The 14814-nt window shown below is 44.4% G+C and overlaps 1 protein-coding gene across 2 annotated transcripts in view; it reads left to right on the forward strand.

Moving 5' to 3' along the window:
* ME3 (malic enzyme 3) overlaps positions 1–14814 on the forward strand; it is a 202734-nt gene that overhangs the window by 118052 nt on the left and 69868 nt on the right. For both annotated transcript variants that reach the window (XM_045020317.1, XM_045020323.1), the window contains exon 4: positions 13436–13511. In XM_045020317.1, the coding sequence (XP_044876252.1) occupies positions 13436–13511 (76 nt within the window). The remainder of the gene's footprint in view (positions 1–13435; positions 13512–14814) is intronic.

The raw sequence follows: 14814 nt of genomic DNA on the forward strand, positions 1-14814 counted from the left end.
AAACTATTAATTGGATCAAAAAGTTATGATAGAGGCCCCGAACCTGCCATGGGTTCTCCCCTCCACAGAACCCCAAAGTGGTGAATGGGGCTCCAGGGATGTGCAAGGAGTCTGCCCATGCCAAAGAAGTCGCAGGATCCAGGTCTCTATCAGAAATACTTGTGCACTAATTAGTATTGAGAATCTGTTTTTGTTTTAAATTGTCTTTACTTATTCATAAACAGTATTTTAAATGCTCTTTACTGCATATCTACTTTCAGTCCCTCAGGATCCTGGATGTTTAAACATGTGGGGCTTTTTATCGTGAACTTTTGAAACTACATTTTCTGGGTCTGATATTAAATTCTAGTTTTCCCATCTGAAGTATGTGATGACAGCTTTAGAAATGTTTACATGACTAGTGAAGGCAGCCCTGTTCCCTCTCCCACAAATGGACTATTTCAGGATAAAGCTTATCATGTACAGACAGTAGGGTTTTGTCCTATAAGTCTGTGAATTGAATATAATAAGAATCACTCTTGCTTTGGATTGTATTACTTGTTTTTCATTAGTACCCACACACTATTATTTCCCTGAATTATAAATAAATCTGACTATTGCCAAAAAGTCTTCCATCTACATGTAAACAAACTTCTAAAAATCACTGAGTTACCATGCTGATTTTGTCCAGTTTGATGATTGATTATACAATATTTAGACAAATACGTGCATATTAAAACATAATGTCTCCAAAGACGATATCCCAGAGGCATGTTACAAACTCTGGCTTTCCAAAAAGAGCCAAACAGTTTTAAAGTTTATATCAGAGCATCTAATCCTGTTACCACAGTGATTACAAAAGAATAATCATAATAATAAGGGGTGTGGCTGACTGAGAAGGCTCTGGAGACCCAAGCTTCATAATGTGTCAGTTTCATGTTTGATTTTGGAAGGGTAAAGGCCCAGAGCCTTGCTTGTGCTGTAGCTGCTCTGCACTGCATCACTAGCCCAAAATGGCCCCTAATTCCTAGGAAAGGGATGAAGTAGTTCATCACTATGCAATGGCCAGGATAGGAGGTGTGGCCGGGGCACCACTAATGCCCTGCTGAGCCTCAGCTGCTATATAGGTCCCTTTGCAGCTATTGGCAGCCAGCAATCTACTGTACTGGACCAGGCCTGGTGCACAGTCAGCCCAGAATCAGAGACGCAAAAGTCGCTTAAAGCCACCTTTGTAGCCCATTTCTGAGCTCCATTGTGTAGTCCTCAGATGTAGTCAGGGATCTGGCCCATCATTTTTTAAGTAACGTCTTTCCACAGATTCCTTACCTCCGCTGTGTGAAATCCTGGTCCTGCTGAAGTCAAAACGTCCATTGACTTACTTGGGGCCAGGATTTCAACCTTCTATCTTAAATTGTCAAATGGTGAATGTAGAAATTTGCCTCTTGCATGTCAGCAGTTTGATCTGTAGAATCAATCTTCCTTTTTGGACAGTAGCACTGAATTGTGATGTATTTCAGTCTGCCCTTAGCCAAAATTGTTTAGGTGTTTTCATTTATTTTCTCAAGTATCCGGGGGTAGCCGTGTTAGTTTGTATCCACAAAAACAACGAGGAGTCCAGTGGCATCTTAAAGACTAACAGGTTTATTTGGGCATAAGCTTTTGTGGGTAAAAAACCCACTTCTTTAGTCATTTCGTCATTTCATCAAAATTTTCACTCCATGCATCTGAAGAAGTGGGTTTTATACCCACAAATATGCCCAAATAAATCTGTTAGTCTTTAAGGTGCCACCGGACTCCTCGTTGTTTGCATTTATTTTCTGTAATGTATATTGCTCTGCTGATATCTGATATGTTCAATTAGTTTTCATCTACTATAAGGCCCTCATTGCAGTCATACCTGAGCACCATCCCTGTATTCAAAATAGAAAAATAGAACACTGATTCTTCACATTATGCTTATGGCAGACACATTGAGAAGTTAGATAAAAGCATAAAATATTCTGCTGGAAGGTTGCAACGTAACACTACTTTATTTATGGCACAATATCGCACAAGAATCACAAAACAGAGAGAGACAAAGCAGGCTGCTCCTTAAAAAAAATAGAGCGGCACAACTCTCCCTACCTTACTCTAGGCTGGCTGGCTGCAAGATTACTCTGATTGCATGTTTCCGTACAGAACCCCTTGGTTGCCTGCACATAGGTCCAAGAAAACCCCTGAGAAGTTGAAGACACAGAGCACAATTTTAAGAGTTTTTTATACACCATAATTCTCTGCTTTGTTCATCATTTAGGTCCCAGTCCTACAATTCATGGTATGCAGGAAGAGCAGTACCTTTGTATGCAGCCCCATTGACTTCAATGGGACTACGAACATGGTGAAATTTAATGATCTTAGGAGATCAGACTGGATGATCCAATTGAATGTGCACAAGTGTTTGCAGGATCAGGGGCCTTGCATGACCATTTTGATCTGGTAGTGTTCGGCACTCACTCTGCGCATGTGTGAGTGGCTACCTAGAGACTCAGGCACGTTATCTCAGTTTCTCTCCTCTAATGCTGTACGATAAGGTGCTCCATTGCTTGTGTGTGAAACACTTTGCGTTCTTCATGTTCCAATAGCTAGACAGTAGGGTGCTTGATCCAGGGACCGCATCCCTCTGAGAACCACCACGTATGCCTATAGCTGAAATCAAAATGCTTAATAATACTATAGAAATAGATTCCTCTCTCACTTGATCATGCTTTTTTCCCTCTGAGATGAGACTAGCCCTTTTAGGGGGCTTTAGAGTTTGTTGTGTTTTCCTGTCGATCTTGGGTACTTATGTTTCCAATGACCATGGCATCTGAGCCCCTCACAATCTTTAATGTAGTTTACTTATTATTACTTTGTGTATTATAGTAGCGCCTCAGAGCCCCAGTGCTAGGCACTGTACAAACGCAGTAGTAGGTGTCCCAGCCCTGAAGAGTTTACAGTCACAATAGACGTGAGAGAGCCAGGGTGCAGGAAGGGGTAGAACACACAAGCAAAGCGAGCAGTGTGATGGCAGCCAATGTCGGGCTGGGGGAGAAGGGGCTGTTTGTTAGGTTGTTTTGGCGGGGGCGGGGGGCTAGTTAGAAAAGGGAAGGGGTAACAGGGCCAGGGCTGGGCAGGGGAGAAGAGGGGCAGATGTGAAGTGAAGCTCAGAGGAAGAGACTGTAAGGGGGGAAGGCAGCAGGTTGGAGCAAACAGCCAACCAGCACAGGCCAGAGAACAGTTTTGACTGGGATGTCCAGAGGTGAAAAATGGCCTGGTGCTTTTGTTGCTTCTGCCCCCAGCGGCTGTGGGCTCTGGCTGGCTCCTCTCTGCAGTTTTCCTCCAAGATCACATGGTGGGTGGGAGGGAAGGCACCACCGGGATCCTAGTGTCCCCAGATTTGGGGCAGAGGGTCTCCCCTGCACAGTTTGGGGTCCAGAGGATATTGGGGGAAGGGGTGGCCCAGTTGGGCCCTATTTTATCCCCTTCCCTTAATACAACAGTCCCTGCTTTGGCTGCTGCGTTTCCCACTGGCTGGAGTCTCACAAACACCCGTGAGGCAGGGCAGTGCTTTTATTCCAGTTTTACAGATGGGAAGCCAAGACACAGAACACCTAAATAATCTGCCCAAGGAAGTCTGTGGTGGAGCAGGGACTTGAACCCAGCTCCCTCATGTCCTAGGCCAACGACCTAACCGGTATTGTTGTTAGTAGTTTGTCTTTGGAAAACCAGCATCTCATTAAATGAAAGCAGAAAAAGAACGTTCTTATTTGCAACCATCTGCTATGCTCTTTCCAGGACGCCCACGAGAAGTGAACCACTCAAACATTATTTTTAGAAAAATCCTCTGCCAGGCATGGAGTGTGTCCTGTCTTCTTAGGTTTGGTCTACTGGGCAGGAAGCTCATCAGGCCAGGACTGTCTTCTTTTCAGGTTGTGTACAGTGCCAAGAACATTGTCCAGGCTTAACAGATATTAAGTGATAACAGTATGTTTTGGATGGCTCGGGAGATAAGTAACCAAATGCAAAGGCAAAAAAATTTAGCTTTACAGTTTATTCAGGGAGCACTTCTATGAACGGAAGCAGAAAGGAAAGTGTAAGTACAAAGGGACAGACTGCCTCAGACATGTGGATGAAAAATGCCCTTGTGTGGCAGATTAGCTTTGTTATTCCCATTTCACAGATCATGGAATTGAGGCACAGAGAAGCCTGTGTTGGTGACAAAAATGGCACCTAGGTCTCCTGTCTGCCAGGCCTGAAACTAACCATCTTTTGAGGGAAGATCTGGGAAAGAAGAAAGAGTAAAATCTCGTGGTCCTCCATACAGGTCATGTGGATTAGGCAGGCTGAATGGGTGAGAGGCATGTTAGAATCAAATATGCGTTCATCATCCCTGAGCAGACTAGAGTGAAACCAGTGATGAGGAAGCAGCCAAATACAATACCAGTGCCAACTGCCCTGCTCCAAAGCCCAGTCACAAGTGTAGATTGGATCACTCTGTGCTGCATATTGGAGAAAGGCATGTGACCTTACCTCCCATGAAGCTAGTTCCTTCCTTAGGTTATTGTTTAGCTGGAAGAATTGCAGAGTTTGTGCATCCTGGCTGGACTCAGTTAATTTTACCGCAGTTAATTTTTAATCAGCCTTGTTTCCTATGACCTGTTTCGCTTCTAGCTAGCTACTTATATATTCACTTCTTTTATTTTTTGAGTGGGGAGAAGGGACCACACATTGCATTATAGTGAAATATGCTTGGAATGGCAGATTAATAGTAAAAAATGAGTCTGTCAGAAGAATTGCACGTGCACTGTACTTAGTTCCTCCGAGAGGTTTGAGCAATGTCATTGACCTTTTGTTAACTAATTTCATTCTCATTAAGTGCCAAGTAGACTAGCACGAATATAGTTATCTTTTAATTTCCAGGAAGCAAAGTATCTAAACCTAATCCAAAGAAGAATAGAGGGCGCGCCAGAAGCAGGAGTCTGTTGTTCAGGCTACATGTTTTCTTCTAAGTGAACTTTATCTTTCGGTAACTCAGATACTTCTTGTGTACTGTTTGGTGGCATTAATTAGATATGCAGATTTCCCAGTACATTAGCAAGTAACTGTGTCTCTCTCTGTGTCACATGTACTCTGAAAAGCGACTGTAAAAATGACACTGCCTTATAGCCACTCCCTGCTGTAGTCCCTGCATAGCCAGTGCAGCTCAGAACATGAGCTGGATGTTATTCCTGCTTGTGCAGTCATCAACAGAATTGTTTGCTGGGTTCCACGGACAGAGCTAGTCCGTTACACCTGTGCATCCCAGAGGACGCTTTATACTAAATTTGTGGCAAGTTATCATGCAAATTAGATTCATCACTAAATTTGGCTCTTGGTTTCTAAAGGCACATACAATGTCTAGGGATGGACATTTTAAAGAGGTTAAATAGCTGATTGGATCCTATGGGATTTTTAAGGTTATATGCTTTATTATTAAAAAAATTATGAATGATACATGTAAAGTGTGCCCAGAAATTAACACAATGGTGTCTCTATTAAATACATGAAACAGTCTCTATTAAATACATGAAATAATACATTCTTACTACCGTTTACTTTTTTTTTTTTTTTGGAGTTGATATGCTTTTTAGTTATGTTGCTAATTTGTACTTTCAAAATCTGGTCAACTAGTCCCCTTTTCTTGCAGAATCATGTGAAGACCATCCTAAGGGATATGCTTTTGATTACTGTATATCTTTATAATGGAGATTAGCATCTGTTAATGCTTTTGAGATAGGCCAGAGAAGGAGATCTGCATGATCTGAGGGAGTTGGCTGATGTGATTGCAGAGACATAGGCCATTATCTTTGAAAACTTGTGGCGATCAGGGGAGGTCCCAGATGATTGGGAAAAGACAAATATAATGTTCGTCTTTTAAAAAGGGAAGAAGCAGAATCCGGGGAACTACAGACAGGTCAGCCTCACCTCATTCCCCAGAAAAATCATGGAGCAGGTCCTCAAGGAATTCATTTTGAAGCACTTGAAGGAGAGGAAGGCGATCAGGAACAGTCAACATGGATTCACCAAGGGCAAGTCATGCCTGACCAACCTGATTGCCTTCTGTGATGAGATAACTGGCTCTGTGGATATGGGAAAAGCGGTGGACATGATATACCTTGACTTTAGCAAAGCTTTTGGTGTGGTTTCCCACAGTATTCTTGCTAGCAAGTTAAAGAAGTATGGATTGAATCAATGGTGGATAAGGTGGATAGAAAGCTGGCTAGATCGTCGGGCTCAACAGGTAGTGATCAACGGCTGGATGTCTAGTTAGCAGCCAGTATCAAGCGGAGTGCCTTGGGGTGGGTCCTGGGGCCGGTTTTGTTCAACATCTTCATTAATGACCTGGATGATGGGATGGATTGCACCCTCAGCAAGTTTGTGGATGATGCTAAGCTAGGGGGAGAGGTAGATATGCCGGAGGGTAGGGATAGGGTCCAGAGTGACCTAGACAAATTGGAGGATTGGGCCAAAAGAAATCTGATGAGATTCAACAAGGACAAGTGCAGAATCTTGTACTTAGAATGGAAGAATGCCAGGCACTGCTACAGCCTGGGGGCCAACTGGCTAAGCGGCAGTTCTGCAGAAAAGGACCTGGGGATTACAGTGGACGAGAAGCTGGATATGAATCCACAGTGTGCCCTTGTTGTCAAGAAGGCTAACGGCATATTGGGCTGTATTAGTCCAACAGCAGATCGAGAGAAGTGATTATTCTCCTCTATTTGGCACTGGTGAGGCCACATCTGGAGTACTGCATCCAATTTTTCCCCACTACAGAAAGGATGTGGACAAATTGGAAAGAGTCCAGCAGAGAGCAGTGAAAATTATTAGGGGGCTGGGGCACATGACTTATGAGGAGAAGCTGAGGGAACTGGGGTTATTTAGTCTGCAGAAGAGAAGAGTGAGGGGGGATTTGATAGCAGCCTTCAACTACCTGAAGGGGAGTTCCAAAGAGGGTGGAGCTAGGCTGTTCTCAGTGGTGGCAGATGACAGAACAAGGAGTAATGGTCTCAAGTTGCAGTGGGGAGGTCTAGGTTGGTGTCATGGGATCTCACCCCCACTTTGAGCTTGTGGGTTCAAAGATGGGGACCCGCATGTATTCTGCCACCACCCTAACCCTTAGGGTGGGGTTCCTTCTCGCTGCCACCACTCGATTATTTCGGTGAATCGAGACACCCCTCTGTCCCCCCCTGTCTCCCTTCAAAGACACTCCCTGGGAACACAGATCCACTCACAGAGGAGGAACCCTCCCCCTCCCTTCTCTTCCCTCTCTCCAGCCTGCTCCGGAGAGAGAGATACCTTGATTCAAACTCCTTGAATCTCTACACACAGGGAAGCAGCCCACTTCCCCCCTCCCTCTCCTCCTTCCAGAGACTTTCCCTGCTTTCTCTGCTTGGAGACAACCCTTGTCTCCACAGAGTGGCGCCTAGCTTCCTTCCCCTGAATCCACAGGTAAGGAACTTAACCAAGTCCTGAACTTAAAAGAGTTTATTAAAAGAATAAAAAAAAGAAGAGAAAAAATACACAATCTCTATGAATCCAAGATGGACATTCATAGGGTCTAATCTTATTAATCCCTGGAGGAATTTCTCCCTTTTCCTCAGTACAAACAATACAGGCAAAATTACGAATAATCAATACAAACACACAGAATTGCAGACACAGGATTCTTATGAAATTACCCAGTACTTCTAATACTCACTAGCTTGAATAGAAGAAATTAGTTCAGAGAGATGAGCAGACTTGATTAAGCGTCTGGTCTGGTGTAGGTCCAGACGGCTAAGAACACAGAACAAAGAACACAGAGACCCAAGTTCCCGCTCTCTGGGATTTTCAAATTCTCTTCTCTGATTGGTCCTTTGGTCAGGTGTTTCACCAGGTCTGTGTTAACCCTTTACAGGTAGACCTTAACTAACTACTTATGACAGTTGGATATTAGGAAAAACTATTTCACTAGGAGGGTAGTGAAACTCTGGAATGTGTTACCTAGAGAGGTGGTGGAACCTCCATCCTTAGAGGTTTTTAAGGCCCAGCTTGACAAAGCCCTGGCTGGGATGATTTAGTTGGTGTTGGTCCTGCTTTGAGCAGGGGGTTGGACTAGATGACCTCCTGAGGTCTCTTCCAACCCTAATCTTCTTTGATTTTGTGATTCTATGTGTATGTGGTTAACTTGTTGTTGGTTAGCGGAGACTGTTTAAAAGCATTGTACATGGACTAGTAGACTCAATTTTATTACATTTCCAGTTTTCCTCTGTGCTCTTGTGTTGATTACCACAAAAATTATCGCTATATTTTGTATTTCCTCTGTTTTAAAAGAGCATGGTCTTTTTATCAAGATTCTCAGCAGGAGTCTAGTGCACAGCAAAATTCCTTTTGTCTGCTGCCAAAAGCAACTAATGGCTGTAAAAAGTTGTATACTCTTCTGTTTTAATTGTTCTCAAATGAATCATTGCTTTCCAGTTAGGTTTGCTCATGCAGCAGTGTTCTGGGCTTGGAATGGGGTTGGTTTTTCAAAGCCCTATAAAATATCTCCTTTGTATCTGATGTTTTTATATTGGAAGACAAAACCATGAAATGATCTGTATTTGCCTGGACTGAATAGCTTTTGTGGCATAGAAATGCCAAGCTACTTCTCCAGCGGCTCCAGAGCTCCCTCATGATGCTATGTTGTTAATAATTATAACTGTCTTACAGAATAATGCTTATCACTAGCATGTGTTCCATGATTTAGGACAGACAATCAGGCTTGGTCTATACTGCAAACTTATCTCGGTATAACTACATCGCTCAGGGGTGTGGATTTTCCATGCCCCTGAGCGACACAGTTGTATCAACCTAATCCCTGGTGCAGCAGCACTATGAGAGGTCATCTCCCGCCAGCTTAGCTACCGCCTCTCGGGGATGTGGTGTACCTGTGCTGACAGGAGAAGCTTTCCCATCAACGTAGATCGCATCTGCACTAAGCGCTACAGCGACGCGGCTGCAGCATTATAAGGCCTGGTCTACACTACAGAGTTAGGTTGATGCAAGGTGATTTATGTCAACCTAATTTGTCAGTGTCTACACTAGAATGCTGCTTCTGCCAAAGTAAGTCCACTGCTACACCAGCATAACTCCATTTCCACAAGAGGTGTAGCATTTATGTCGATGTGGTTAGGGCAACACAGTGTCTGTGTAGACACTGCGTTATTTACATCACCTGTTGGCTGTCAACCCCAAGTGAGGCTGACAGCTGGTGTCCTCCCTCTTCTTCCCCATGCTTGGCTGACAGCTCAGGCTATCAGTGCCGAGGTGGCTGTCAGCAGCGGGGGAGCCCAGCTTTGAGCCCCACATGATGCTGACACCTGAGGCTGTCAGCGTCCCTGGTGAGGACACGCACTGATGGCAGAAGGAGCAAGTGTGGATGTGAACCACCACTTTAATTACTGTGGCGGCTGTACATCAACTTAAGTCAACTTAATTTTGTAGTGTAGACAAGCCCTAAGAGAGACAGTTGTGAAATGGAAATCTTACAAAGAACCTAGTGACAGAGGATGTGGAGAAAGCTAGTGTACTCAATGCTTTTTTTGCCTCTGTCTTCACAGACAAGGTCAGCGCCCAGACAGCTGCACTCTGCAGCCCGGTATGGGGAGGAGGTGACCAGCTCTCTGTGGAGAAAGAAGTAATTCGGGACTGTTTAGGAAAGCTGGACGAGCACAAGTCCATGGGGCCGGATGCACTGCATCCGAGGGTGCTAAAGGAGTTGGCCGATGAGATTGCAGAGCCATTGGCCATTATCTTTGAAAAATCATGGCGATCGGGGGAGGTCCCGGACGACTGGAAAAAAGCTAATGTAGTGCCCATCTTTAAAAAAGGGAAGAAGGAAGATCCAGGGAACTACAGGCCAGTCAGTCTCACCTCAGTCCCTGGAAAAATCATGGAACAGGTCCTCAAGGAATCAATTCTGAACCACTTAAAGGAGGGGAAAGTGATCAGGAACAGTCAGCATGGATTCACCAAGGGCAAGTCATGCCTGACTAACCTAATTGCCTTCTATGATGAGATAACCGGCTTTGTGGATGAGGGGAAAGCAGTGGATGTGCTATTTCTGGACTTTAGCAAAGCCTTTGATACAGTCTCCCACAGTATTCTTGCCAGCAAGTTAAAGACGTATGGGCTGGATGAATGGACGGTAAGGTGGATAGAAAACTGGCTAGATGGTCGGGCTCAACGGGTAGTGATCAATGGTTCCATGTCTAGTTGGCAGCCGGTATCAAGTGGAGTGCCCCAAGGGTCGGTGCTGGGGCCGGTTTTGTTCAATACCTTTATTAACTATCTGGAGGATGGTGTGGACTGCACCCTTAGCAAGTTTGCTGATGACACTAAACTGGGAGGAGTGGTTGATATGCAGGAGGGTAGGGATAGGATACAGAGGGACCTAGACAAATTAGAGGATTGGGCCAAAAGAAATATGATGAGGCTCAACAAGGACAAGTGCAGAGTCCTGCACTTAGGACGGAAGAATCCCATGCACTGCTACAGACTAGGGACCGAATGGCTGGGCAGCAGTTCTGCAGAAAAGGACCTAGGGGTTACGGTGGACGAAAAGCTGAATATGAGTCAACAGTGTGCCCTTGTTGCCAAGAAGGCTAATGGCATTTTGGGTTGTATAAGTAGGAGCATTGCCAGCAGATCAAGGGATGTGATCATTCCCCGCTATTCAGCACTGGTGAGGCCTCATCTGGAGTACTGTGTCCAGTTTTGGGCCCCACACTACAAGAAGGATGTGGAAAAATGTGGAAAGAGTCCAGCAAAGGGCAACAAAAATGATTAGGGGACTGGAGCACATGACTTATGAGGAGAGGCTGAGGGAACTGGGATTATTTAGCCTGCAGAAGAGAAGAATGAGGGGGGATTTGATAGCTACTTTCAACTACCTGAAAGGGGGTTCCAAAGAGGATGGATCTAGACTGTTCTCAGTGGTACCAGATGACAGAACAAGGAGTAATGGTCTCAAGTTGCAGTGGTGGAGGTTTAGGTTGGCTATTAGGAAAAACTTTTTCACTAGTAGGGTGGTGAAGAACTGGAATGGGTTACCTAGGGAGGTGATGGAATCTCCTTCCTTAGAGGTTTTTAAGGTCAGGCTTGACAAAGCCCTGGCTGAGATGATTTAGTTGGGTTTGGTTCTGCTTTGAGCAGGGGGTTGGACTAGATGACCTCCTGAGGTCCCTTCCAACCCTGAGATTCTATGATTCTATGAGCTTCCGCCACTCCTGTTGGCTTCAGGAAATCTTGCAGGTTACAGCCCTTGATTTGGACTGGTTGTAAGAAATTAGAGGTAATATAAAAGTTTACTTTCCAATATATAATAAAAAGAAAAGAAAAGAATGGATATATATATGGCATAGTATCCATTATATTTTTATATATATATATAGGCAGATTTTTATATTGCCTCTAATTTCTTATACCCAGTCCAAATCAAGGGCTCTAATCTGCAAGATTTCCTGAAGCCAACGGGAGTGGAGGGAGCTTATCACCTTGCAGGATTGGGCACCTACTTTCCATATATATATAATGGATACGTCAGGCTGCTGTTTTCTGTGTTATCACTGGTAAAGTAGTGTTTCAAAAAAGGGCATCGCAACATAAGCCAGTCACTCTGAATCACACTGCAGAGGCTATTCTAGACATACCACTTTCAGAGGGTAGTACATCTGGGAGTGATAGCAAAGAAAACACTATATCTGAAAACACTAAAGCAGATGTTAAGAGAGATGGTCCGATAATACTGTCATCTTGAGCTGATTTCCCAGTGAATAGGCAGGTGGCTACCTTTGTCTTTGGAGGTACCTAGGGATCTGGGGCAAAAATCAGTATTTGGTCCTGCTAGTGAAGGCAGGGGGCTGGGCTCAATGACCTTTCAAGGTCCCTTCCAGTTCTAGGAGATAGGTATATCTCCAATTATTACATTAATTATTATTATTAGAAGCGCCTACAGTCCTAGATGCATTGGGAGCCTCATTGTGCTAGGCTCTGGACAAATACATAGCGAGATGCGGCCTCCTCCTAAGAGTTTACAGTCTCAGGGTATGGCTACACTTACGGTTTGCAGCGCTGGCAGTTTGCAGCGCTGGTCATCCAGCTGTGTAGGAGCAGCGCTGGTGTGTGGCCACACTCACAGCTACCAGCGCTGGTGTGTGACCACATTTGCAGCATTAGCAGTGCTGTTGGGAGTGCTGCATTATGGGCAGCTATCCCAGCATTCAAGTGGCCGCAACGTGCTTTTCAAAAAAGGGGGGTGGAGTGGGGTCTAGTGTGACAGGGAGCGGGGGGAGAGAGAGAGTGGATTTTTGGAGCCAACACTGTGTGTTTAGCTTCCTGCCTTGAAAAATCAGAACATTTTTCCGACCCCTTAGTCTTAACTCTTAATTGCAAACAGCCTGCAGCCAACACGACTCCCCGCTGTTTCATTCGCTCCCTGCCTGCCTCTCATTTGATTGTTTACAGCCAGGTACAGATGATCACAGCAAACAGGAGCTCTGTTTGTTTTTTAGATAAGCAGCAACGGAGCTCCCTGGAGCTCGTTCACAACAAAACAAAGAGAGGCTGCATAACAAAACAAAGAGAGTAATTTATAAAAGCATTCTGGGATACATCCTTATACCCTGGAGGCCAATCACAGCGCTGGTGTGTGGCCACACTTGATGACCAGCGCTGCAGCACCAGCGCTGGAATCCTTATTCCCCATGCTGAGTGAGGTGTACGGCCAGCGCTGCAGCCAGGGAGTTGCAGCGCTGGAAGTGCCCTGCAGGTGTGGCCACTTACTAATTGCAGCGCTGGTGGAGGCTTTCCAGCGCTGCAAATCGCCAGTGTAGCCATACCCTAAATAGACAAAACAGACAAAGGGTGAGTGAGTAAACAGAGGCACAGGGAGGTGAGATGACTTGCAGAGTCTGGAATGGAACCCAGGTCTCTGTAGCCCCAGTTACTGAGCCACATTGCCTCCTTGTGTGTTTTGTAGCCAAAACCATGCACTGGCTGCAATAAGCTTATTGCAAGAGAGTTTATTAAAGGTCTAAAAGTGGAATTACCAATCTCTGCTACATTTAAGGTCTTATTTTAAGGAAATGTCCATTGAGCCAAATCTGACTCTTGCCTGACTGAAATGGAAAAGTGACAAAACAGGTCTTGGGGTTCAACACAGGTGACATTAAGGGCCTAATCATGTAGCCTTTAAGCCCAAAGGTTATAAGATCATCCCTAACATTGATATTAACAAGTGCACTAGGGTAGTATTTCCACACCAATAAGTAATAAGTGTCTAATGATTGGGTTCAGTAAATCAGATCCCACCTACTCTCCTCTCTTACCTTGTAGTTACTGATTTTATAGCAAGGTTTGTTTTTGTTTCATTTCTTAGTGGACTGTTTATCACCATTCACGACAAAGGCCATATTGCAACAATGCTAAACTCCTGGCCTGAAGAAGATATAAAGGTATGTTTGATTTCTTTTTATGCAACTGAGAAAAGCTTGCAGATATTTTTCATTTCTCACAATAATCCAACAGAGTTTGAAGCTTCCAATAGGAAATGCAGCCTATCCCTCTGAGCTCAAGTTTTGCATCAGAACAAACAAATCAAAAGAGAACTCATAAGTTTTTTGTTCTTCTGTAGGCTTTCTTTGCAAAGATCTCAAAGTGGTTTCCATTCATTATTTAATTAAGATTCAAAGCACCCCTTTGAGGCTGATAAATATGTTTTTGCCAAGGAAGAAACTGGCACAGAGATGTTAAGTGACTCACCCAAGGTCACAAAGGACATTTGTGGCAGAGCTGGGAAACGAACTCAGAAATCCTGAGTCCTAATCCTAGGGGTCAGTCACAAGCCTGCTTTTCTCAACTACAGGTAAATGCCATGTTCATTGAGCTTTGTTCATTAAGAGCTGAACAACTAAGAACTTTACACTAGCTGCTCTATTGAGCTTATGTCTATATAGTTCCTTTTGTTCCAAAGCACTTTGCAAACTTGGGTGAGTTTTCTCCTCTCCAGTCCATACAGCCATGCACAACTTCTGCATTCTGCTCTCTGCCAGCCCAATTCTCCAATTCTCAGCCTCACACCTTGTGTAGTCAATGGCACCTGTGCATAGTGGGTGCAGCACCATCAGTCTGGTCTGGTGAATCTGTGATTCAAGAAATTGCCCACTATAATTGGCATACAAGACCTAAAGGAAAATTTGCATGCTTTGCTGAGGATGCTAAGCTGGATGGGACAGGATCTGAGACTCTGGAAAATGATTTGGTTGATTATTAGCAAGACAAGGTGGGTGAGGTAATATCTTTTATTGGACCAACTTTTATTAGGGTGAGAGACAAGCTTTCAAGCTACACAGACCTCTTCTTTCGGTCTGGGAAAGGTAGGTACTCCGAATGTCACAGCTAAATACAAGCTCAAACAGTTTAGCACATACTCTGTAAGGGACCATTCAAGGTGAAGTGGCCCGTTAACACCCCTGCAGTCATAAGACAAAATGGGGGGGGGGGTTAGTGGGTTACACATTGTTGTAATAAGCCATAAATCCAGTGTCTCTGTTCAGTCCATGATTTTTAGTGTCTAGCAAAGTTATGAATTTAAGCTCCAGACTCACCTTTAGAAAGTGTTGTGCAGGTTTCCTTTGAGGATGAGGACTGAGAGGTCAGATATAAAGTGATCGCTTTGTGAAAAGTGTTCACCCACGGGTGATGTCGTGTTTTTGTCTTTTATCATTTCCTGTGTGAGTTCATTCAAGAGTGCAGTGA

Source organism: Mauremys mutica, chromosome 1 (genome assembly GCF_020497125.1).
Source record: "Mauremys mutica isolate MM-2020 ecotype Southern chromosome 1, ASM2049712v1, whole genome shotgun sequence".
Lineage (NCBI taxonomy): Eukaryota > Metazoa > Chordata > Testudines > Geoemydidae > Mauremys > Mauremys mutica.